At 62.7% G+C, this 22,643-nt stretch overlaps 1 protein-coding gene across 4 annotated transcripts; it reads right to left on the bottom strand.

Annotated features, from left to right (window-relative positions):
* Positions 1 to 1,796: 1,796 nt before the first annotated feature.
* On the bottom strand, positions 1,797 to 17,044 carry CFAP410 (cilia and flagella associated protein 410). 4 transcript variants are annotated; one of them, XM_019839307.3, is made up of 7 exons: positions 16,917 to 17,044; positions 10,896 to 10,914; positions 9,570 to 9,616; positions 7,189 to 7,418; positions 5,930 to 6,101; positions 4,950 to 5,043; positions 1,797 to 3,077 (listed from the first exon to the last, which is right to left on the bottom strand). In XM_019839307.3, the coding sequence occupies exons 3-7, from the start codon at positions 9,596 to 9,598 to the stop codon at positions 2,946 to 2,948; spliced, it is 657 nt and encodes a 218-aa protein (XP_019694866.2). In that variant the 5' UTR covers positions 9,599 to 9,616; positions 10,896 to 10,914; positions 16,917 to 17,044; the 3' UTR covers positions 1,797 to 2,945. The 4 variants fall into 4 exon arrangements, with proteins under 4 accessions (XP_019694866.2, XP_011284090.2, XP_011284091.2 ...); XM_011285788.4 differs by lacking the exon at positions 16,917 to 17,044 and adding an exon at positions 12,202 to 12,461; XM_011285789.4 differs by lacking the exon at positions 16,917 to 17,044 and adding an exon at positions 12,202 to 12,461 and having other exon boundaries at positions 4,950 to 5,040.
* Between the last annotated feature and the right edge of the window lie 5,599 nt (positions 17,045 to 22,643).

Genomic DNA, 22,643 nt, shown 5'->3' with positions numbered 1-22,643 from the left:
CCGCACAGCGCGCTTCTGGTCCCACTGTGGTTGCCTGGGCACCTGCCCTCAGCACCTGCCGAGGCTCAAGAGGAGGGCCTGGGACCCACGGGGTTTTGTGGGGAGCCCCTGGCCTTTGGAGCTCACAGGCCACATCCAGGGCTAGGGCCCCTGCTGGCGCCCGCTGTCCCTCCGGCTGCCTGCACCTCCCGACCTCGGCAGGGTGCGTGTGGTCGCTCCCCGGGGAGCGGCAGGCGTGGTTGGGGCCCCTGCCGGGGGACCACGCCCTCCTCACCGTGCAGGCCCCAGAGCCTGAGGGCTCCCAGGTGCCCATTGCTGGAGCTGGGGTGCCTCTGGTCTGCTCTGCCTGCCACGAGATTGGGTGGTCCTGGGGCAGGCCAAGGAACGGGTCCCAAGTGTTTAAACCCCTGTCTCAAGAGACCAGGGACAAATTCCTGGGTCCCGGAAACCTGAGTGTGCCTGCGTGTGAATGCCTATGTGTGTGCGTGTGCACGTGCGTGGACGTCTGTGCGTGTGAGTGCACGCAGGTGTACTTAGGCGTGGGGTGGGGACTCCCGGGGGAGACCCTGGCTGTGGCAGACACCCTCCAGGGTACAGCCGCGAGTCCGGTCTGTCCCATGGCCACACCCAGCCCAGACGCCACACTGGCCCAGGCTCTGCTCCCTGCTGACCTCTCCCTTGCCAGCCGCACCCCCCACCCCCCACCTCCCGGCCTCCAAGTGCCAGTGAGGCCTCCCAGTGCACCCAGTGCCCGGCTGGGGGGAGGGAGCCAGAGAGGCTTGGGAGCCCAACTTTCCGGGATGTTCTTGCTACTTTTTCTTGAACGTGCCATGTCTGGAGACACGTTCTTCTGGGGGTTGCCGCGCAGGCCGTGACTGCGGCCCGGCCCCTGCTGTCCCGTCGGCTCCTCCTGGCAGCCGGGCCCTGGCTCCCCAAGCGCAGGGGGGCTGCCTGTCCTGGAGGAAGCCCCCCCAGGCCTGGGTGTCCTGGGGCCATCCCACGTTGGAGGGCAGGCTTCGAAACCCAGACCCGATGGGCTCTGCCCTCCGGCTCAGCTTCGAGGACGCCACGCGTGAGGCCAGCATGACAAGGTGTCAGGTGCAGAGCCCACGTTCCCCCGAAGGTGCCAGCAGGGGGTGTGTGGCCTGGCCACAGTGCGCTGACAAATGTGCCCTCTGCACCCAGGGCCGGGGGCTTGCCGCCGTGGGAGGCCCCACCCAGGGCAGGCGAGAGACTCCTGGGGAGCGCACAGCCAAGGCCCTGACAAGTCTGCCTCTGGTTAAGCCAGACACGCATGTGGCTGGGAGGGAGCCCACGGCGGATCCCTCCTGTGGGTCCTGCCGTGCACAGGGGTGGGTGGGGCGGGCACCGCAGGAAGGTCGTGGCGAGCGGGCGGTGGGCCGTGCCTGGGAAGGGGCTGTGGGCAGGCAGCAGGGCTCAGCTGTGGGCTGGAGTTCGCTCAGGACTTCTGCCCCCCCCCCCCCGCCCCCCTGCCAAGGAGACGGTGTTGGTTTCCAGCCTGGGGGGGTTTCCAGCCACAAACACAGAGGCTTCAACACCCCCGTTTGTGACTCACAGAGGCTCAGGGGCGCGGGCACGGCCTAGCTGGGTCCTTGGCTCAAGGACAGCTGGGACAGATGGCAACCGGGACCACCGGACTTCAGGCCCTTCTGAGCTGCCTGGTGGGGCGGATTCAAGGTCACTAACCGAGGTCGTGGGCAGGCGGGAAGCTGGTGTGAGCTGCCTGGTGGGCGAGGAAAGGGAAGATGTTCTGGATTTAACAGGACCACCCCAACTGGCTCTAAAAAAGACAACGCTTTATTGAGTGTGACAACCATCCAGACGTACAACAGAAGGCACGCGCGGACCCTGCGGCCACCCTTCCGAATACCCCCACGTGGCGACCCCTTGCTTCCGCCCCCCAGGTCCCGAGGAGCCACGACACCCGATATCCACCACCCGCCCAGTGTGGCCGGGCCAGTGCGAGCGCGGCCTGCCACGGTCTCCCCGACAGTCACCCCATCTGGGTTCTCGCACACAGTGGGTGAAGTCCCACCCCTTCGCTTGCACGGCGACACAGACACTAACAGGAGCCAAGGCGGAGGGAACCCCCCTCTCCGGTCCCGCCGTTTCAGCACCAGTAAGCCTAATGGCTCAGAGGCCACGCTCCTCCCCGGCCCCCGGAGCTGCTGGGGGGCAGGAGGAAGGGCCCCGGGCTGCAACACTACCACTCGGGGCCTGTGCACCACGGCAAGGCCTGTGGCTCTGCCCACGGGAGAACACGTTTTAGACGGGGTTTCCGGGCATCCTCCCCGGCCCCGCTGCCTGTCCTACGGCTGTACCTGAGTCTCCAGACAGGAGCGCGGGCCTGCCCACCCCCGGCCTCCCCCCGCACGGCGTACAAGACCCCTGCACCCTGCCAAACACGTGGGCAGCGGTGGGCACGGCCGCGTGGGTCTGCCGAGGCTGAGGCGGAGCCCGGAGCCGCTGCTGCTTCGAGGACGGCACCATCCTGGGCGGAATCTACCCCCGACCCGGTGGGAGAGCCAACAGGGGAAATGCACGTGCACGTGGCCCTTAGCTTCAAAACAACGTCAAGGCTACGTCCGTCTCCTAGGAAACGTCTGCTTCCAGACTGGACTTGGGGAAGATGTTTATTAGGGACAGTGGCTACAACGCCACCTGAGAAGAGGTGAGGTGAGGCGAGGCAAGGAGAGGCAGGCGGCACACGTCTGGGCCCCGCACGGCGGAGCGTGCCTGGCACCCTTCCCGCCTTCTACACCCGGGGCATGGCCTTCCCAGGCGGGGCTGAGCTTCTGGGGACACAGCCCGCGTGCGGACACTCAGGATGCAGTGGAGGCCGTGGCTGTGGACCCCACACCTCCCAGATGCTGGGGCACAGGGTCCTGGGAGGAAGGCCTGGCGGCTCGGGTCCCGGCTGACCGTCATTCCACGTCCTCTTGCGGCTCCTGCTTGTGCAGAGCCTGGAGCCGGCTGACCACGGTCTGGTGCACGGCCTCCAGCCCCTCGGCGTCCAGCTCCCGCAGCAGCAGCAGGATGGCGGTCAGGACATTGTTCTGGGGGCACAGAGTCGCTGGCTGAGGGCCAGGCCGGGCACGGCTAGGCTGCCCCCACCCTGATGTGCACGTCCCGGGTGAACAGCCTTCCAGACAGGAGATGCCGGGCAGGCCCTCAGGCAGACAGAGCTGCGGCCGCCTGCGGGCACTGCCCAGAGAGGCTAAGCGGCCAGCCTTCAGTCACATAGCGAGCCAGGCAGCCGGAGGCAGAAGGGAGCTGAGTGGCCCGGGACGGCGATCAGTAACGTGTGACCAGACACGTGTGCTCAGGTGTGCCATGCGTGTGCACACGTGCACCCACAACACACGCATGGCACACGTGAGCACACGTGCACCCACAACAGGTTTCTGTCTGCGCTTGAGCAAGAAAGGATTTTGCACGTGAGGACTACTCCAGCTCGTTCTTCTTGTGGGGTGACAGGAGAGTCACGTGTGAGCAAAGGGACGTGCTCAGAGGGTCACCGGGCTGAGCCAGAGTCCCTGCGCGCACCAGGATGCTGACCGGGGCCTCAGCAATGCTCAGGTGTCCCGCTCCACCCCCATCTCCCTACATCTCCAGGGTCCCCCTGGCCTTCTGCACTTAGGCTCGCAGGACACCCCCCTGCCCACCCCTGGGGGAGGGAGGAGCCACGGTCCAGGTCCACGTTCACAGCAGAACCAGGGCCTCCTTCTTTCCCGTCCCCAGAAGTTGCTTTGGTGACTCTGAGTCTGCGTTTGTGGAGGGCACTGAGCTGGGTCAGTGTTTAGTCTCGGGGCTCCCCCCGCCCCCCCCCTCCCAGTGCCCTCCAGAGGCCTGGGCCTGCCCGCAGGGCCTGCCCTGCCCCGGGGCTGCGTACGTGGGGGCTCCTCCTGAAAGGTGTCGGAGAAGCTTGCACAGACTGCTGAGCTGACCCCACGCGCACACCCTGCGCGGGACCGTCAGCTGTGCGGGGTGTGGTCCCCAGGCCCCGGAGGCAGCTGCCAAGACTGGCATTCCGTCTGCGGTCACTTCTGTCGGCGGCTCTGGGGGGACGCTTCTCCCGGAGGGTGGGTCGGCCCCTCCCCGGCACAGGGCCTCGGTCCCTCTCCCTCTGTGCCCTCCACAAGCTTGACAAGTTCCTCGAGGGGGTGCTGGCGGCCCCCGCCCCCCGACTGTGGAGCCTTTGCCTCGTGGGCCCGCACCGGTCCCGTGGCTCTGCTCGGGCAGCACCCTCCCACGTGACCAGGTGGCGGGGTCCCCACTGGGCCAAGCTAACGGCGGTAACCCTGTCCTCCTGGCCGGTGACGGCTCCCACTGGGGACGTGAGCAGTTCCAGCTGATGAAGCCGGGCCTGCTGGCTGGGGGTACACGCGACAGCTGCTCTTTACCAATGAGGGGACACACACGGGAAGAAACGGTGTGAGCCTGGATCAGAGGGCCAGCCCTGTGACCAGCAGGGGAACAAGCCCCAGCACGAGCCAGAACGACACAGGAGGTAGACAGACACTTGGAAAGGGCCGGGGTCTCTGACCGAGCTGCCCACATAACCGGCTTCTTGTCAACAACCCATTACTCCTCCCAGGGATGAGGACTGTGTCCACCTGCAGGCGGGAGGCCCCCCAGCAGCGAACCCCTACAGCTTTCGTGCCACCACAGCAGCCGCCCCGCCCCCAGGCCAGAGCCAGGGCTCTCCTGCAGCTGTTGGGGGGGGGGGGGTCTCCTCTCTCTCTAGGCCGGCTCCTTCCCACTGACTGAGCTTAGAGCCAGCGTCCCGCCCTCTGGGGCCTGGCTCAGTGTCCCTGGGTGTCTCCAGCCCATCCAACCATCCCCCAACCCCGCCGCCCCCAGTCTCCACATCCTGGGCAGAGGGAAGTGGCAGCCACCTCCAGCCAGGCTGTCTCTGTCACACTCACCCTGTTCCTGCGACTGCTCACGGCTTCCCTCTGTGAGAAGGAGGGGAACGGGTCCCGGGAAGGGGGCTTCGGGCTGAGCCGGCCCTGGACGCTGCTGGTGAGAGAGAGAGCACAGGGTGTGTGAGCCTGACCTGCTCGGGGCCCCATGTCAAACCCTCCGGAGGCTGAGCGCAGCGAGGGAGGCAGATGTTTCTGGGGGACAGGGTGGGGGAGGGGCGGGACAGGGCAGGGGAAGGGCGGGGGGGACTGGGGGGGACGGGGTGGGGAAGGGGCAGGGGGACGGTGGGTCTACCCTCCACACACCCCGCCAGAGACAACTTTGCTGCGCCTGGGCTCCCACCGGGGCTGGGCGCTCTGAACACACAAAGCTAACGCAGAGCAGGGGCTGCAAAGCCCGCCCCCAAGGTGGCGTCCATATGGCCTCGCACGCGGGGCAAACGGAACAGGTGGCTTTGCCGTCACCTGGACTCAGCCCGACAGCCTCACTGGGAGCAACGGTTTCTACAACATTCCGCATGTGCGGTTTATGCTCAGAAACACCCACGACAGTGCAACCCGCCCCCCAAGGCTGCGTCAGCCGTGTCGGCAGTGCTGTGGCCCAGAGGGCCCTCCCTCGGGGCACACGCCCCTCCTATCCCCTCCCCCGTGGCAGCTCAGCAGGCCACGGTCACAGCCACGTGACTTTCCCTCGGGTTCTGCGGTGCTGGGCCCAGCAACGCTCCCGTGCCCGCCGGTCCGCTCCACACGCCCCCACCTTGGGGCTGCTCCACTGCCAGGGCTGGTCCAGACCCACACAGGCCCCGGGCCCTGAGCCTTGCGACGCACAGCAGAAAGCAGGCTGGGATGGGGAGCACCCGGGATGGGGAAGAACCACCCTGGGGGGTTCCCTTCCCTCACTCCCCAGTCATGCAGGCCTGGGAAAGGCCCACTGACCCCACAGCAGGACCCCAGGGACAGGCCTGCCGTCCCTCCGGTCTCACCTGGCCTCCTCCTCGCCACAGCTGAGCGCGTCCCGCTGGGTGTCGGCGGCGGTGTTCAGGGGGCTCAGGCCGTAGGACAGCTCGGGCCGGCCGTTCCCTGCTCCCTCTCCGCCGGGGGCCGTGACCTCCTCTCCCTCCAGCAATGCTCGGGACAGCTCCTCCTCAGTCACCGCTTCAGATGACGGGAAGGGAGCAGAAGCATCAGTGCGGACCCTCCCTCCCCACCCCCCCCCCCCCAACAAGCCCCCTGGACCACAGCATTCGGCTCTGCTTTAGACAAGAGGCATGCCTGTCCACCCCGCTGGCCAGCTCAACAGCAGGGTGGGGTCGTGCCTGTCACACCCTGACCCTGGCATGTGCTGGATGAGAGCCTGAACTTCAGCAGTTCTGCAAGTATTCATAAGAAGTGAGGGGCGCCTGGGTGGCTCAGTCGGTTAAGCGTCCGACTTCAGCTCAGGTCATGATCTCACAGTTCGTGAGTTCAAGCCCCGTATTCGGCTCTGTGCTGACAGCTCAGAGCCTGGAGCCTGCTTCGGATTCTGTGTCTCCCTCTCTCTCTGACTGTCCCCTGCTCATGCTCTGTCTCTGTCTCAAAAATAAATAAAACATTAAAAAAAAAAAAAAAAGAAGTGAAATTAAGGTACACTTTAAAAAGGAACAGAGTGCACAACATTTAGTCCGTTTCACTCACACGTGGCTTAACTTCCCGGAGTTAACGTATATGAAAACTGCTCACCCAGGGGAACAGAACTGCACACGTGGGGAGGGCCAGGGACCGGCACGGCCATTACAGTGGACCCCAGGAAACGGGCACGGGTCCCGGACAACGGGTGTGGCGCAGACCCGGGCTGCAGGGAGGCGCCCTCCCGCCTCCAACAGGAAAACCAGGGGACCCGGTGCTTGGAGGGCAAGGGTCCCCTCTGCCTGCAGGGACGCTGCCAGCCCTCCCGGACCCTCGACGCGCTCGCCAGGGCGCTCAGGGAAGTGCAGCAGTGCATTCTGACAATAAAAGGGCAGCGGAAACAACTCTGCTCTGACAGTGGGGCCGATGGGCAGCGTGGGGTCCGTGGGCAGCGTGGGGCCGTGCCCGGGGCCCCTCGCCCCACTCACGCTTGCGAAGCGAGGAGTGCAAACCTGGGGGCTCTCCCCAGAGCCCACGGTGGGGGGTGGGGTACACCTGCCAGGTCCGCAAGGATCAGCACCACGCGGGAAGGGCGGGGGAGGGGAGGGGCCCCCGTCGGGGCGGCGCGGACACCTACTCTGGTTGTCCAGTTTCTGCAGGTGCGGCAGGTTACGCAGGACGGTCATGCGGTAGAGGTGTGGGTCGGGCCCGCAGCACGGGTTCTCCGCCAGCCACAGCACGCGCAGGCGCGGCAGGCCCTTCAGGTAGTAGAGCTCTGCCAGGCTGGGGATGCGGTTCCTCCGCAGGTACAGCTCACTCAGCTGCTGGCAGCGGCTCACGGGCTCCAGGGTGGACACGCTGTTGACGCTGCACGGGGACAGCACGGGGTCAGCTGTAAGGCCCGCGCCCATCCGCCCTCCCCCGGGAAGCCGATCGAAGCTGGGAGGCACGAGTCACGTTCCACGAGGTGCCCGGGGCGAGGAGAAAGCGTCAGGAGTACGGGCAGCAGTGAGCAACCCCCAACTCGGTGAGTTGTTAGGCTCACCGAGTCAATGGGGAGGTAGGAGGGCCCACTCTCCCTCACAGGGCAGGAAACAGGCCTCCAAGGGACCGTCTCCGTGCCCCAAAGCAGGCAGCAGCCAGCAGAACCCACAGCAAATACAAGGAAGCCCTACCCTACACACGCTGGGCACCGAACTTCTGAGCCCCGGCTTGAGCAGCAGGGTATATGGGTTTACATTTTCCGCAGAGATGTGAGCACATCACAGACAGAAGGTCGCCCAGGCATCTAGGCAGAGACTCTACGGTCTAAACGGACACAAGCAGAAAGCTCGCACCTCCACAAAAGCAAACGGACCATGAACACATGCTCACGCAGTGTCCAGCTGAGCTCAGAGCCCAGCGTCCTCGTGGGCCTGGTGGGAGCTCCTCCTCCACAGTTTTGGGGACGCTGCTGCTCCCTGCAGAGCCGGAGGGCACAGGTGCGGCCACTCCAAGAGACCCTGCCCGAGGAGACCTATCTAGAACATTCTCTCTGGAGTCTGTATCTGCGTTGGCAGCGATGTCCTGATTCTTCCAGGGACACCCCTGCAATTCTGAACACTCACTGACCGCAGTTACCAGCGCTCAAGGTGTGCGGAAGCTGCCCAAGGCACAGGCAGGGGTGCGGTGGGACCCGAGGCTACACGCTGGCCCGGTCCTCCTCGTCGACCACCAGGCTATCTGTGGTTGGACTGAATGTCTGTGCCCCCCAAACTCATACGTTGAAACCTACCCCCCAAGGTGCCGGTGTTTGGAGGTGGCTGGGTCAGAGGAGCCCTCACAACGGGACCTTAGGAAAGAGACCCCCGAGCTCCCTCGCTCCTGGCCCCACCTGAGGACCCAGCGAGAAAATGGCGTGTGAACCGGAAAACAGGTCTCACCAGACACTGAAAATCCAACACCCTCATCTTGGACTTGCGGCTCCAGAATGGACTGAGACAGGCCTTGTACACACGAGGTCTAAGACCGTAGGGAAATGACCGCACCTCACCAAAGATCGGCACCCTGTGTTCACAAGGCAATTTACACCCAGTCCCAGTGCCGCCAGATACCCAGGCCCTGGAACCTGGGCTCAGTCAACAACCCCGGGCCTTGTCCTTTCTCAGAGCCGTCCACAGGGCGCTCAGAGAGGCCCAGCGACCTGCCCCAAACCACTCCAGGCACAGCAGAGCCGGGGTTCAAGCCACACCTACCTCCAGGTTTCCTGCCACTTGGGGGAATGGAAGGCAATATATTTATTTGTCAGGTAAGGCTTCCTGGGGTGTGGGCTCAAACCTCGGCTTCACTGATACGAGGCAGTGACAGTGACAGCTGGTGTGTGAGCACTGGCTCAGCGCTGCAGCCCCTCCTCACTGCCCCCAAGGGGCAGGCGCTGGTATTATTTCCATATTACAGATAGGGAAACTGAGGCCCAGGGACCTGAGCCTTGCCCGACGTGGGAGGGCCGGCATCTGGCCAGCGGTGATGACTCACAGGCTCTCTCCAAACGGCCCAGCTGCCAGAAGTCCCGGCAGCACCTGGTTCAGCCACAGATTCCCTAGTCTGTTAAGATGCCAAGGCCTCCGGAAGAGGTGGCTATGATCGGTCAGAGGCCGTGTTTTGCGGGGACACTGGTGGAGCTCCTGGCAGCTCCGGAACCAGAGGGCAGAAATGGTGGGGGTGCTGGGGGCCGACGTGGCCACCTCGAGGGCAGCTGCTCATCACGTGGGGGTTGCACCCACTGAGCACGGTGAGGCTGGGCACGGATGCAGCGGGGCGTGCTCAAGGGGACGGCCGGGGGCCCCTCATAAGGAGGCAGAGCTCAGGGGGGCTGAGGCACAGCCAGGCCTTGTGCCGCCGACCCTGCTCCGCGCACAGAAGCTCCCCACCCCCACGCCCCCAGACAGACTCTTGTTGGGAGCTTTCAGATTATCCGAGGGGATCTGAGCCTTCTCCTTTTGAGCCCCGTGACTCAGAGCATAGCAGGCGTTTAGGTACCTGAGGGTGATCACTTCCAGGCTGGGCATTTCACGGCAGATGGAGACCTAGGAAGGAAAGGAATGTGATGGCAGACACCGCCAGGCGCTCTCTCCACGAGCCCGGCACAGGGACGGGGTGGCACCACAGAGAGCCCCATCTCAGCCCTCCGCGCCTACGCGGGGCAGCCGCTGGCCTCATGGGGGCTGACACGACACGTGACAGCAGGCAGGCTCCGCACGACACTCCGCTTTGCACCCAGACACTCCCTCAACATGAAGAAGCACGCGCTCTCTCTAGGACTTTGGAGAGCATCGCCGCTATCAGAGGCTGCCAGAATCCCTGAGATGCCCGCAGAAGACATCAGGGGAGGGGACCTCAATGGCCCCTGCGTGGACAGAGAACCTTTCTTTTGCTGTCCCTGAGGCACGGGGAGAAGGCTTGGCCAACGGAGCTGGGGCAAAAGGGAGACAGGATTGGAACTGGACCTCACACCACATTAATACTGTTGATTCAGGGAAAAGACCAATGGGGCGCTTGGCTGGGTCCATAAAGTCAGCCTGGAAGGCCGATGGGGGGTACAGCCCCACAAACGTCTGTGCTGCCACGTGCCAGGCGTGGAGCCAGATGAGGCCCTTGACCTCCAGAGGCTCACGGTTGGCTCAGAGTGCTTTATATGTGCAATGGGTTTGTTTTCTGCTACAGTGGCATTTTTGGGTTTTAGGGGTTTTTTTGGGGCTGCTGAATATGCAGCATTTCAGCTATAGCAGGAGGTAGAATCAGCTTTTCTGGATAGCCCAGTGTCTCAGCAGCACTTCTGACTGTTTTCAAGGAAAGGGACGGTTCACGTTACAAAAGTGAGAAAGAAACCACAGGTACACAATCCGTGTGTAAGTCCGGGACGTTCACTCTCGGAGAGGGAGAGGGCAAGACCGTTCACTGACCCAGAGCTCAGCTCGGGGCACTGCCCCCGCCCACCCCAGGTGCCCATCTCTTCCCGCCGTAGCCCGGGGGGTGGGGGTGGGGAGCAGAATGCTGGATCTGACCAAGAACAGGGCCAAAACAAGCAACTCCTCAGTGACCCAAAGCCTTCCCCCTCCTCTGGGAGACCTGGGACACGAAGCCTTTCATCGACTAAATACTGAAAGGAACTTCAGAATAAAGCTGGGCACTCGGGGGTATGTTTTTCATTAGTCATTCTATTCCAAGCACTGCTAAATGAACAAAGTACCAGATTAGGGGCTGAATTGAATGTGTGCGGTTCTGTAAATTTAACAGTTCTCTTGAGGGACAGGTGACACCTTTGGGGACCAGGGGGCATCTGGAGACGATCAGCAGAATACTTACATCTGTGAGGCGGCTGCCCCTATGGAGAGAGAAGACACACTTTAATTCTGTTAAAGCTGAGTAAGAAAACAAATGGACACAAATTAGTGACAAATGCCTACAAACTAAAATTCTATAATTCCAATGATAAAGTGAGGGAAAGCTTGCCCAGATGACTCACAAAGGTGTCGAAAGTTGTCACACCGCTGAAAACTGTTTATGTCTGGTGCCTGAGGGGTGCTTCTCAGACTGAGGAGCCGGAGGGCTGCCCCACTTGGAGGGCACAAAGACCCACTCACCCTCCAGGCTGCCGCAAGGCAGGACCACTTCCCTCACTGATGTAAGCAGACAAGCAAGTCCTTGTAACAGGCCACGTTCAAAGGCTGAACACGCAGCTTATGAGACCAACACTAGAGAGCCTGAAATAGTGCCCTTGTCTCTCCCCGCTCTGGGGAAGCATGGCCACCCCACGCAAGACAAAGAAGCGTATTGTTGAGAACAAACGGCAGAGCCAAATGTCAGAAGTGCCAGGGCAGAGGGAAAGGCTTTTTAATGCACAGGCAGGGCCCACTGCGGTCAATCTGCCCACACTTCCTGCGAGGCCGGTCTGCCCCTGGCTGGGCTCCCCACGCCCCACCTGAACTGTCCAGTGTACAGGGGTGCGTGAAGCCCGCTTTGAGTCCCCAGTAAACACCTGTAGACCTTCCCAGAGTTCATGGAGTGCTTCTGGTCCTTCCTCAGCCCAGCCAGACCTGGTCACCCCCAGACAGGGAGTCACCCCAGCCCCTCCCCAACAAGGCCCAGTTACAAGAATGTTTATGGATTCCTTACTTGGGAGTCTCAGCTCTCTCTCTCTCCCACTAGAAATGGTGTTAATCACCTCGATCCCCCACCCGATTAATAGACCTGGCTCCCAGTGGCTGGCAATGTCAGAAATCAGACCCTTCCAGAGGGGACCCGTTTGCCCCATCTACCCGTTTGTCCATTGCATCGGGCCCAATGCCATCTAGAGGGCTGACAGAGACTTCGCGGTAATGCCAATTGTCTCAAAGAGTGCATGTTTGGGGCCTGGGTCTGAAGCACCACCACTCCGCGGGGGCAAAGATTCTGGAATGATCCTTGCCAAAGGCCACCTGGGCTGGTGGCAGCACTTCCTGCATGCTGGGGGGGGGGAGGGGAGGGCTGGCACTTGCTCTCCTCCGTCCCGAACCCTTTTCTGGCCCCTCCGCAGGCCCTTCCCGCCCCCCGCCCAGAGCCCAGGTGCCGGGCGGGGGTGCTGGGCAGCGGGAAGGACGTGAGGGGACGGCCCCGGGCTCTGGGCCCTCACCAGCAGTTGAGCTTCCGCACGCTGTGCAGCTCCGAGGCCTTGGCCCGGGACAGGACCATCTTCCGAGTCAGCTTCATGGTGGAGGGCCTCCCGGAACCCGCCCCCGGCCCGCGGCCCCGGGCCCGGCCCTGCCCTCGACCAGCCGCCCGCTAGCCACGGGTTCCCGGCTCCATGGCGGCCTGTCTCCAGGGGGCGGGGCCCGCGTCGTCAGGGGCGGGCCCTGCGAGCCCATTGGCCATTCCTTGAGGGGCGAAGCGGCGCGAGCGAGGTGGGGCCGCCCGGGCAAGCGCTCAACGCGTTAGTTCGGCCCCCGCCTGCCCCGCCCCGCCCCTCCGGCTGAGCGCGTCCAGGCCTGCGCGTGCGCGGCGTGGGGGGACGGGGGACGGAGAAGTGTCTGCTTCTGACGTAATTCTGCTGCGACCCAGGTGAGGCTCCTCGTCGGTACAGACCGGCGATACCGAGTCACCGAGCAGCGAGGCCCCCAGCTCCGAGTCTTCGAGTCCTGAGATCCTGAACCGCCCCAGCCCCGAGCCTTCTAGCTCTTGAGCCCCCGAGCTCGGAGCCTGGAACGTAGACGTGACAGTGTCTTGACTCCCTGAATAACGGAGATTTACACTGTTCAGATAAGAAGCCAGCCCTAGGCCCGTGTGGATTCCCTTTCCCCTTGAGCATAAAGGTACCCCCCCACCCCCCACCCCCCCGTATTAGGCGTTTCAGAAGCCAGAGGCGCAGCTTACGTTGACTGGCTTTGGGATCTCAGAGCTGTTGAAGGTGACAGGACCCAGCTTTAGTCATCCTCCTCTGTCCCCTTTTCCACTGCCCCCCCTGTCCTGCCTTTGGCCTGCCCGGCCCATCGGCAGAGCCTGCTAAGTCGCTCCACCCCTGATGTCTGTTCGCCCTCACTGTCTGATCGGGTTCTCCTGCAGGTGGTATCTGATCGTCTCCGCCTGCCTTTAGCAAGACCCCCGACCCGCGATGTCTCAGTACTTTTCCGTCCCCTGGGTTCCCCACCCCCCCACGCTGACCTTGGCTGTAAACCCCATTTGTCTTTGTATTTGGAGTTGAGGCCAGTCTCTCTCCCCTATTCCAATAGCCTTGAATAAAGTCTTCCTTACTGTTTTAAGAAGTGTCAGAATAACTTTTTCTTGAGCGGAGGTCAGAGACTGCTTTCCCAGGACGTCACAGCAACCTCTGAAGCCCAGGGCCCCTGAGACTGGTGGAGGGCCTGCCCGTACCAGGGGCCTACTGCACGACAGGAGGGGGAGACGCGGTGGGAGAGAGTAGACTTCCTATGGGGTCTCCCGTCCCTCTCAGCCCTGCCGCTTGTATCACAAAGACGACATAGGGATTTTACAAAGAGGAAAGTCTGCCCGTGGAAGTTGAGCAATTATTGCTGTTCTGTGGGGTTTGTCCACGTGCTGTGTTTTGCTGGGCCACGGGGTGCCGTGAGCAGTTTATCGGTCAGATTCTTGCCCTGAGGCCTCTCATCAGTGCATGGGTGAGGTGGCCCCCTCAAAATGGTGTGTGAGCCTCCTCAGGCAACAGAGAGCAGTGCTGTTCTTTGAGGAGGAAGAAAGCCCGTAAATAGTGCCAGTCGGAGCTCTCAGACGGACCCTGGGTCTAGTATCAGGCTCTGGCGACCCGTCCAGGTCTCAGGGCAGGCCAGGAGTGCAGCCTCACCGAGAGTGGCAGGAAGAGTCCAAGAAGCCCAGGCTGTGCAAGCTTGCAGAGGCCTTCTGGCTGTCCCAACTTGGGAGCCGCATCAGGTGACAGGAGAGTCTGCCCAAGGTGTGGGTGACCTGCCACCAGCAGATGGAAGCCAACATCTGCAGAAGCCGGTCCTGGGGAAGGCGGAACAGGCAGAGCACGGTGTGCTGTGGCCGTGGGCCGGGGACATGTGGGAAGGGGGCTTTGCAGTTGCCGGCCCTGCCTGTCCCCACCTGGCTGAGATGGCCTCTCCTCCTCCTCCCAGGACCGGTGTGGTCCAGGTAAAAGAACCAGACCAGGTGGGGCGTGAGCCACGCCAGGGAGGCTGTGGGACAGGCCCCAGCTCTCGGCAACAGGGCTGCACCTGGGAGGCTCTGTGTAGGCGATGGGGGTGACAGGGGAAGGTGTGAGGACCCTGCAGGTCTGCCTGCAGTAGGTCGACCCTCAGGTTCAGGGTGTGTGGATTTCCCTGTACTAACCACTGGGGGACAGGAACCACTGGGCCCTGAGTCCAGGCGGCCTGGGCCTCTGGGAGGAATCTTCTCAGCGGAAGTTGAGGATGGGCTGTCAGGCCCCCGCACAGAGGGAAGGAGGAGACAGGTGTGCTTACGGCCCTCTGGCCTCTGGGGGCCTCTGCAGCCCCTGCCGGCTGTGTGGCTGTTCAAGAGGGTGGCTGGGGTGTGAACCGGTTGAAGGTCCTGGTGACTCAGGTGACTCTTGTAAAGTGAGGATTCTTTGCCTGCTTAAGTAGAAGTGTGTCGGTTTGGATGTGTCACTGTGCATCCCCAGAACTCCCTTCCCCGTGTAGCTCCGACGAGAGATTTGCATGCGCTTTGGAAGGTGGAAGACAGCAGGTGGAAGGCCGTCCCGGGCACAGATGGGGAGAGATGGATGGACTCAGAGGGGTGGGGTGGGGGTGGGGGCCCAGGGTCTTCCCTGAAGTCTGTCCTCTTCTTGCCGACAGCGGCCTCACCTGCCGCCAGCAGCCCTTGTTGCCGCGAGCTCACGGTGGCAGAGCTCTGAAGAGGCCACCGCCGTCCACAGACCTCTCCACAGCCCCCCTCGTGGTCCTGCTTCCAGAGCTGGCCACGCCGAGCTCCCCGGCTCCCCTGCAAGCTCGCTCCTGTGCATCTGCCCCCCTGCCCTGGGAGAACTGCTTCTCGCTCCCCCTTCTCCAGTTTCTCCCGGACTTCTGTGTCCCCAGCTCCTTCCCGCTACTGTGTAAAGATGAGCGCCTGTAACACATCTCCTATTTTGCCATGTTCCCAGGGCTCCTGCTTCCTGGAATGAACCCTGACACAGGCAGAAATGCAGCACCAATTTGCTTAAACCAAAACGGAAACACCGGTTCCCGTCGTCGAGAAGCCAAGGGCAGTGGCTTCAGGTGTGGCTGGATCCAGGGCCTCGGTCTTCGTTATTGGGGCCCGGCCTCTACTCCCGCTCCCAGCTTACACTCGCCCGCATCAGATGCTGTCTACCCTCTGCTTCGGGCCTGCAGCGTGGCTGCTTGAGTCCAGCAGAAAGAAAGCTTTTCCCAGTGACTCGAGTGCCTGTTTGGGGACTGGCCTGGCATCAGTCCTATGCACCCCGAATCCGGCTCTGTGGCTGGCTGTGCAAAGCCCGGGTTTCCGGCCTGAGCCACATGCCCAAGGTGGATGATGGGAGTGAGGGAGGGGAAGTGACCCAGAGGAACGTCAGAGAAGAAGGGAACCCGCTGCTTCAGACCGGCGGTTGCTGTGGGAAAGGTGACAGCCCGAACATGCCTCGTCTTCTGCCCCCCACCGCGTTCTCTCCTTGTGTCCCCTGCACACACTTCCTTATTCCAGGGGAACTTCCCTCTCCCAGCGGTCACTCTGGGGCTCTGCTCACCGGATTCCCACGTGGCCCTGGCTACTATAGGACAGTGTCCTTCCCTCACTTCTAGCCCAGCTGAATCACGAGCTTCATTTCTGCCAGCACCACATCCCAGAGACCCGCGTGGCTTCCCCGAACTCCTGTGAGCTTCTGGAAGCTACACCCCCAGCGTCTCCTCCTGATGGCTCCTTGAAGCCCCCGGGTTGGAGGGGGAGTGGGAGGGGCCAGGTGGCCTCCAGGCCGGGAGGCATGGTCCTCCCTCTGCTGGGGTCCTGGCCCCTGTGCAGTCTGGGAGATAGCACTGCTCCAGCAGGCGTGACAGGGACCCAGGGACAGGGCCTGCTCGCCTCTCAGGACCCTGGACGGGCTGACCACTCCGCCCTCATCCCCAGGGGCTGCCCCACAGCGGGTGGGGACTGAGGAAAGTTCGGGGTGTTTGGGCTGGACGGTGGCAGAGAAGAAGGTCCTGGGGTGGAGAGGGAGGAACCTCCTCCAGGTGTGAGCTCTGCTTCTCCGATGGCAGCAGAAACTGTCAGTAGCCAGCAAGGTCACCCCAGGGTGGACCGTCCCCAGACCTGCCTACCTTCCTCCTGCCTGGTTTTCCCCTGGGGACTCGGCCTCCGCGTGTTTTAGCCACTCCGCCTCCGGTTCTGCCTCCGCTCTCAGCTGAGACCCTCCCGGGCACGGCCCCCGGCCTATCACTGCCGGGGTACAAAGGCGGGCCCTGTGGCTCTGGGTGCACAGCTGGAGGGCCACCTGGCCTCAGAGCTCCCCGGGGCTCCTGGGAGAGCACCGGACTCGGGCGGCCTGGAGCCGCCGGCCCGTCTCCCCGAGCCGGCTGTCCAGGGCTCCCTGAGGCCTCGCCTGCCAGCGTGGGGCCGGCTGCCTCTCACACCCAGGAATACCCTTGAGGGCAACAACCGCTGCCTGCTCCCTCCACGCTGTGCCTGGTGGGGGACTCCACGCTGGGCCTGCTGGCGATCGTGTTCTGACCACGCGGGGCCGGGGGTGACTGGGACTTGCCCCAGCTTCCGCCCTAGCTTCCCTTCTCTCTACCCACCCCTACCCCAACCTCCAAACCCTTTGGTTATCCGGCTATCCGCAGCTATGTAACAATGGCTCCAAACCTAGCAGCTGACGGCGGGAGACATTACCTCTTCACGGTGCCCGAGGGGCGGGAATCTGGGAGCCGTGGGGCTGCTGGCCTGGTCTGGGGCCTCTCGTGGGGTCAGGCTGTGGGCCCGGGGCCAGGGGCTGGGGACCAGGGCTGCCGTCTCTGGAGACCTGAGTGGGGTCCGGGCTCGTTCACGCGGCTTGTGAGAGAAGAGTAGCCTGCATGTGTTCATTTAACACAGTGTCCTGAGAGGTTGTTTGGGCCTCGGGGTCCTTCCCAGCTCTGTCCCCATATCTGTTGCTTGGAAACGCGCTGCCTGCTGTGGCTGTCGGGAAGGCACGTGGTGCAGGGCATTGGCCCCTGCGCCGATTTGCTCCCTCGTCACCATCACATCTCAACCATCCTTTCTGAGAGGTCATTCCCAGAATGCAGATGATCTGTCAACCTCAGGCATGAAGGCATGAAGGGACGATGGTGTCCCCAGCATGAAGCCCACTTCTCTTGGTGCTCTGTCCGGACCAGGGCTCTGCAAGCCACAGCCACTGCCTGTTTTTGTAAATAAAGTTTTATTGGCACACAGCCACACCCATCCATGTACCTGTGGCTGATGGCTTGCAGGGGGCTGAGTAGTTAAGACGGAGCCCCTGGGCCTGCGGATCCTGAAGCGTTACCAGTGGCCCTTAGAGAAGCCGTTGCAGCCCCGCCCTAGACTCTGGCCGTGTTGTCGCCCCACGCCCTGGACCCACCCCAGCAGCCAGCTTCTCTGCTCCCGTGGATTATTCACGGCCGGCCACAGCATGCCCATGCCACGTGGCCAGACTGCTCTCTTTTTCACCGACTGAGTTTTCTTTTCGCTGCCAGAACTTTTTACCTTGGCCGTGTTGTCCACGCCGTGAAAACGTCCTCCGCGTTTCCTTTCGCTGGACGTGAGCCAAGTCGCAATCAAAGTCAGGACTGCTGCGTTCCTGCTTTATGGCCAAACGCCTCTTTATTTTTATGGGATGGATGTTTCATAATTGCTCTTGCAACGGCGTCCTGGGAGACGCAACGTGGCCTTCTTGTGAAATGTGTGGTTTTTTCTGGAAGGGAAGGAGCCACAGGGGCGACGTGAGCGCTGATGTTTGGTCAGCAGCCTGTTTCACGTACTGCTTCCCCTTCACCGACGTTCCCACAGAGGCCCTGGGATACTCGGAAGCCAAAGTCAGACCGCCCGTGCCTGCCCCCCCAGAGCTCTGCGTGATTGCTGTCTCTTGAAATATTAACTGATCCTCCGCCGTGTGCTTTCAGTCAGTGGAATGGCTCTCAGGCCAGAAGGCCCCCCAGGGAAGGAGCGCTAGCCCAGAGTCTGGGCACGGCTGCTAGAAACCAGCTGCAGACGCCGTGGGTCTCTGCTTGCTTTGCCTGTTAACTAAGGTCTAAGACCCCTCCCGGGGGCGGTGGCAAGCCAGCTCCTGCGGCGGGTGCCGGCCGGCCGAAGGCCTGGGCTGCCGGACTCTGACAACCCAGCAGTGACAGGGGGGCGCCTCCTGCAGGCGAGAGCCTCCAATCAGCCGTCACACCCCCGCTGCTGTCCACCCTTTACCTCCACGGTGCTGACCGCTTCGGAGGAGGGCTCCAACCAGCTTTGTGCCCATCAAAGTGCCTTGAGAAATCCATCAAGCACTGCCCTACGTAAGGGGCTCTGATGGGTTCTGATGGGCCACAGGGGTCCTGTGGGCCCATGGCGCTGTGGCTCACCCCTCTGTGGAGAGGCAGGGGCAGATAAAGGCCAGGCGCCTTCCAGTGGAGGGTGTCATGGGCAGGAATCTGAACACTAGGTCAGCACGCCCAGGGGAGGAAATGAGGGCGTGGTCAGGCGGCCAGGAGTCAGCTGGCAGAGGTGCAGGGCCCGGGAGTGGCATTGTGCCACTGTGGGGGGCATTGTGCACTGGCGTCTGGGAAGGAGAGGGCGGTGGTCTTTGTGAGGTGAGGGCACTGTGGGGGGTGGTCTGGACCTTTAGGAAAGCTGTGATCAGCTTTTTTGTGTGAGGGGGTGGAGTCAGAATCCTTATCCTTCTTCCAGCCAGGAGGACTGAGAAGGGGCAGTCCAACCAGGGTGGAGTTTAGACATCTGTGGGACCCCATGGCCAGCACCTGCCACATGGGTGCTGTGAGCTTAGATCTTCCCTGCCCCCTCGGTCCCTGCCTTACTGGGAATGGTCTCCTGGCTTTGGGTACTTCCAGGAAGACCGGGGTGAGGGTGGCTGCAGGCATCTGGGCGGAGGAGCATCCTGAGGTCTGTAGGGGAAGTGGGTCCCAGGCTCCAGGCCCACTTCGGTCTCCTGTCCCGCCCACCAGCCGACCCCTGCCCCCACTCCCCGTCCCTGCCCGACGCGGTTCCGTCGGGCCTTTCAAGGAGAAGCCGGCTGCTCCCCCCTCAGGAGGCAGGTACAGGCCCAAGAGCCCGGTCCGGGGCGGGGCGGGGCGGGGCGAGGGGTCCCCTCTGGTGGGGCGTCTCCGTGCGTCCTTGGCGCTGGCGGGCGCGGGACTCGCGGGCTGAGCGCCCCGGGCTGGTGACGCAGAGCGCGCTGCGGGCGACGCGGACCGCGCGCGCGGGACGCACGCTCGGCGGCGAGAAATGCGGGCGGCCCCGCGGGGCCAGCTGGCGGTCCTGCGCAGCGGCGCGGGTGACGCGGGGACACGGGCCGGCTCCGAGCAGGTACGCCCGCCCGCCGCCGGGATGGACAACACCGGGGTGCGGAGAGACGTGACAGGACCCGCGCTGGGGCCGGGGCGCGGGCCGCCGGCGCAGGTTGGGGGAGGGGCGGGGGCGCGGGGTGGGAGGAGGGTGCCCCCCAGGGTCCAGGGCCGCGGGCCGGGCTGCTGGTACAAGCAGAGGGCGGGCTGCCGGGTGCGGGGGCCTGGGCGCAGGCCGGGGTGCCGGTGCGGGCGCGGGGCACACACTGGGGCGCCGCAGGGGCGCAGGTTCGAGTGTAAGCTCCGGGGTGGAGATGCGGGCCTGGGCTCAGGCGGGAGTGCGGGGTGCTGGGACCCAGGCTGCAGGCAGGGTGCCGGCACAGGCGTTGCGACGGGGCCAGGGTGAAGTCTTTCCGGGGGCGCCTTGCTCCGACCTGGGGAGATGAGGAACTTGCCACATCTAGGACTTAGGCTCTGACCACAGCTTTCCCACCCCCACCCACCACAAGACCACGGGGCCCATTGCCGCCGGCGGCAGGCACTTCCTTTGATGGGTGTACTGCTATTTACAGTCTGGAAAGTGTTTTCCCTGCAGGGATTTCAGAGGATGCCTGACCTGGGGATGGGCAGGGAGCATGCAAACGGTTTAGAAAGAGAAGTGGGAAGAGGGGGTGGGGGGGGGGACGTCTGGCCAGCGTGCCCTGAATAGCCTCACATAGGGAGTCTGTGGGTTCAGCCTTCTGGGCTGGGCTGGTGGGATGCGGGGCGGAGACCCTGTCTTTGTGAGTTTCCAGGGTCCGGGCCTAGTGGCTGCTGCAAAGGACAGTCCTCAGGACTTTTGTTCTGTTTGGACTTGGTGTCTATTCCCAATGTCGCCAGGGCACAGCCTTCCAGCATGCCACCCCCGGACTGCAGGAGCCTGGATGGGGGGGCCCACCTGGGCGCAGGCACTGCCGTGTGGCCCCCTCCCCATGCACCTGTGCTCGCTGCCCGTGGCCCCTCCCACTCCTCTCTCCTCCTCGGCCCTGCGTTTGGACATCCACCCCACTGTGCCCCTGCCTCTTGCAGGCCCGTTCACTCCATGGCAACAGCTTCGCGTGTCTGTCGGGGGTCCTGTGCCGAAGGGCATCTATAGATGTGCATTTGTTTGTTTGTGTTTCAGAAACACTTATCTAGATACACTTGTATCATATATCTATTATCATTAGTGTTTATACCATTACGTTCTATTTTTTGAGTCTGTGTCCTTGTTTTTTTCCCCACTTTTTATTTATATATATTTTTTAAATATTTGCTTAGTTTTGAGAGAGAGACAGAGAGGGACAGAGACAGAGACAGAGTGTGAGCCGGGGAGGGGCAGAGAGAGAGGGAGACACAGAATCCGAAGCAGGCTCCAGGCTCCGAGCTGTCAGCACAGAACCCAATGCGGGGTTCAAACTCACGAACCATGGGATCATGACCTGAGCCAAAGTCGGACGCTTAACCGACTGAGCCACCCAGGCGCCCCTTTTTCCTACTTTTTAAATAAAAATTTCCAAACATACACAAAGTTGAAAGAATTTTGCAGTGAACCCTTAGATGTGCATTTTGTGTGACTGTATGTGCAGGCCCGTGTGCCATCATGTTCTGTCTATTTATGTATCTATGTGCCTGTCTTCTTGGAAGTCATTTACTTACAAAGTGCTCTTTTTTTTTTTTAAGTTTATTTATGTATTTTCGGAGAGAGCGTGAGCGAGCACTTGGGAGGAGGGGCGGAGAGAGAGAGAACCCCAAGCAGGCTCCGCACTGTCAGTGCAGAGCCCGACGACGGGGTTTGAACTCACAAACCGTGAGATCGTGACCTGAGCTGAAGTTGGACGCTTAACCCACTGAGCCACCCAGGTGTCCCCACTTTCATCGTTCTTGCCATTGCATATGGAGAGTTAGAGTTACAAACCGGGGTGACCACAACTGCCTTCTGGTGATATGTGAAGAAAACGATGGAGGGTTGGATTTGGCTGGGAGCCCCCGAGAAGGTGGATGGGGGATTTTGTAAGGTCATGGTCAGCCCTGGGTTTCCAGACTCTTCCAGGGCCCAGACTTGGATGGGGGAGGGAGGAGGAGGGGAGGGCAGGGGAGGAGAGAGAAGGTCAGTCAGCATCCCCAGTACCCCCCCCCCCCCACCGTTTTGCATGACTCCTGGCCCTGCCTGAGGGGCCAGGTGACAGCGATGGCCTTAGGGCTGCTCAGGTGTGAGGCGTGCCACACTCAGGCAGCTCGTGAACAGAAGTTTATTCTCACAGCCCTGGAGGCTGGAGGGCTGAGGTCAGGGTGGCAGCACGGGGGGTGGGGAGGGCCCCCTTCTGGGTTGCAGACTTCTGTCCTCACGGTGGGGAAGGGGCGAGGGCACTCCCTGGGCTTTCCATCAGAGCACGGAACCCGGTCGTCAGGGCCTCGTCACCTCCCAGAGGCCCCGCCTCCGACTACCATCACCGCTGGGGGGCGGTTTCCACATGCGAACTTCAGGGGGGCACATTCGGACCATAGCGGTCCACTCCTGGCCCCCCAGATTCATGTCCTTCTCGCATGAGAACTACATTCACTCCATCCCAACAGCCGAGTGTTAGCTCATTCCAGCAGCTACTCCGAAGTCTGATCTAAATCTCATCCGAGTCAGGGGTGGGGGAGACCCCAGCTGCGGATTCCTCTCCGGCTGTGGGCCTGTCCCGCCAGCAATGGTGGGGCACCGGACGGGCACTCCCACTCCGAAGGGGAGCAACCGGAGGGGTGACGGGGTCCAAGCAAACCTAAACCTTAAGGCCCCTGGCCTGGTGGTCCTGCCCGATGGCTTTTCTGGGCACAGCCCACCCTGCAGCTCTCCCCGGCTGGAGACGCATGCCAGTGACTCTGCTGGTTTGGGGCCACCCCACCCCACAGCTCCACTGGGTATTGTCCTGGCAGCGGCCCTCTCCCAGGGTCGGGTGCCCAAGGCTCTGGGTGGCCTCATCTGTTAAAATCTGGGTGGAGGCGGCTGACCCCCCAGACTTGCACGCTTTTCAGAACAGCAGTGATGGCATCGTGCAGGTGCCACTAACCCTGGCCACAGGGGGCC

Source organism: Felis catus, chromosome C2, assembly GCF_018350175.1.
Source record: "Felis catus isolate Fca126 chromosome C2, F.catus_Fca126_mat1.0, whole genome shotgun sequence".
Lineage (NCBI taxonomy): Eukaryota > Metazoa > Chordata > Mammalia > Carnivora > Felidae > Felis > Felis catus.
This window is presented reverse-complemented; position numbering and strand designations above follow the sequence as displayed.

Excerpts from the sequence above, each read along its gene's own strand:
- CFAP410 (XM_011285788.4), bottom strand. The coding sequence starts at position 12,278 with ATGAAGCTGACTCGGAAGATGGTCCTGTCCCGGGCCAAGGCCTCGGAG. Across the intron at positions 6,102-7,188 it reads GCAGAAACTGGACAACCAGA|CGGTGACTGAGGAGGAGCTG; the intron begins GTAGGTGTCCGC and ends CGTCATCTGAAG. Across the intron at positions 3,078-4,949 it reads TGAGCAGTCGCAGGAACAGG|AACAATGTCCTGACCGCCAT; the intron begins GTGAGTGTGACA and ends CTGTGCCCCCAG.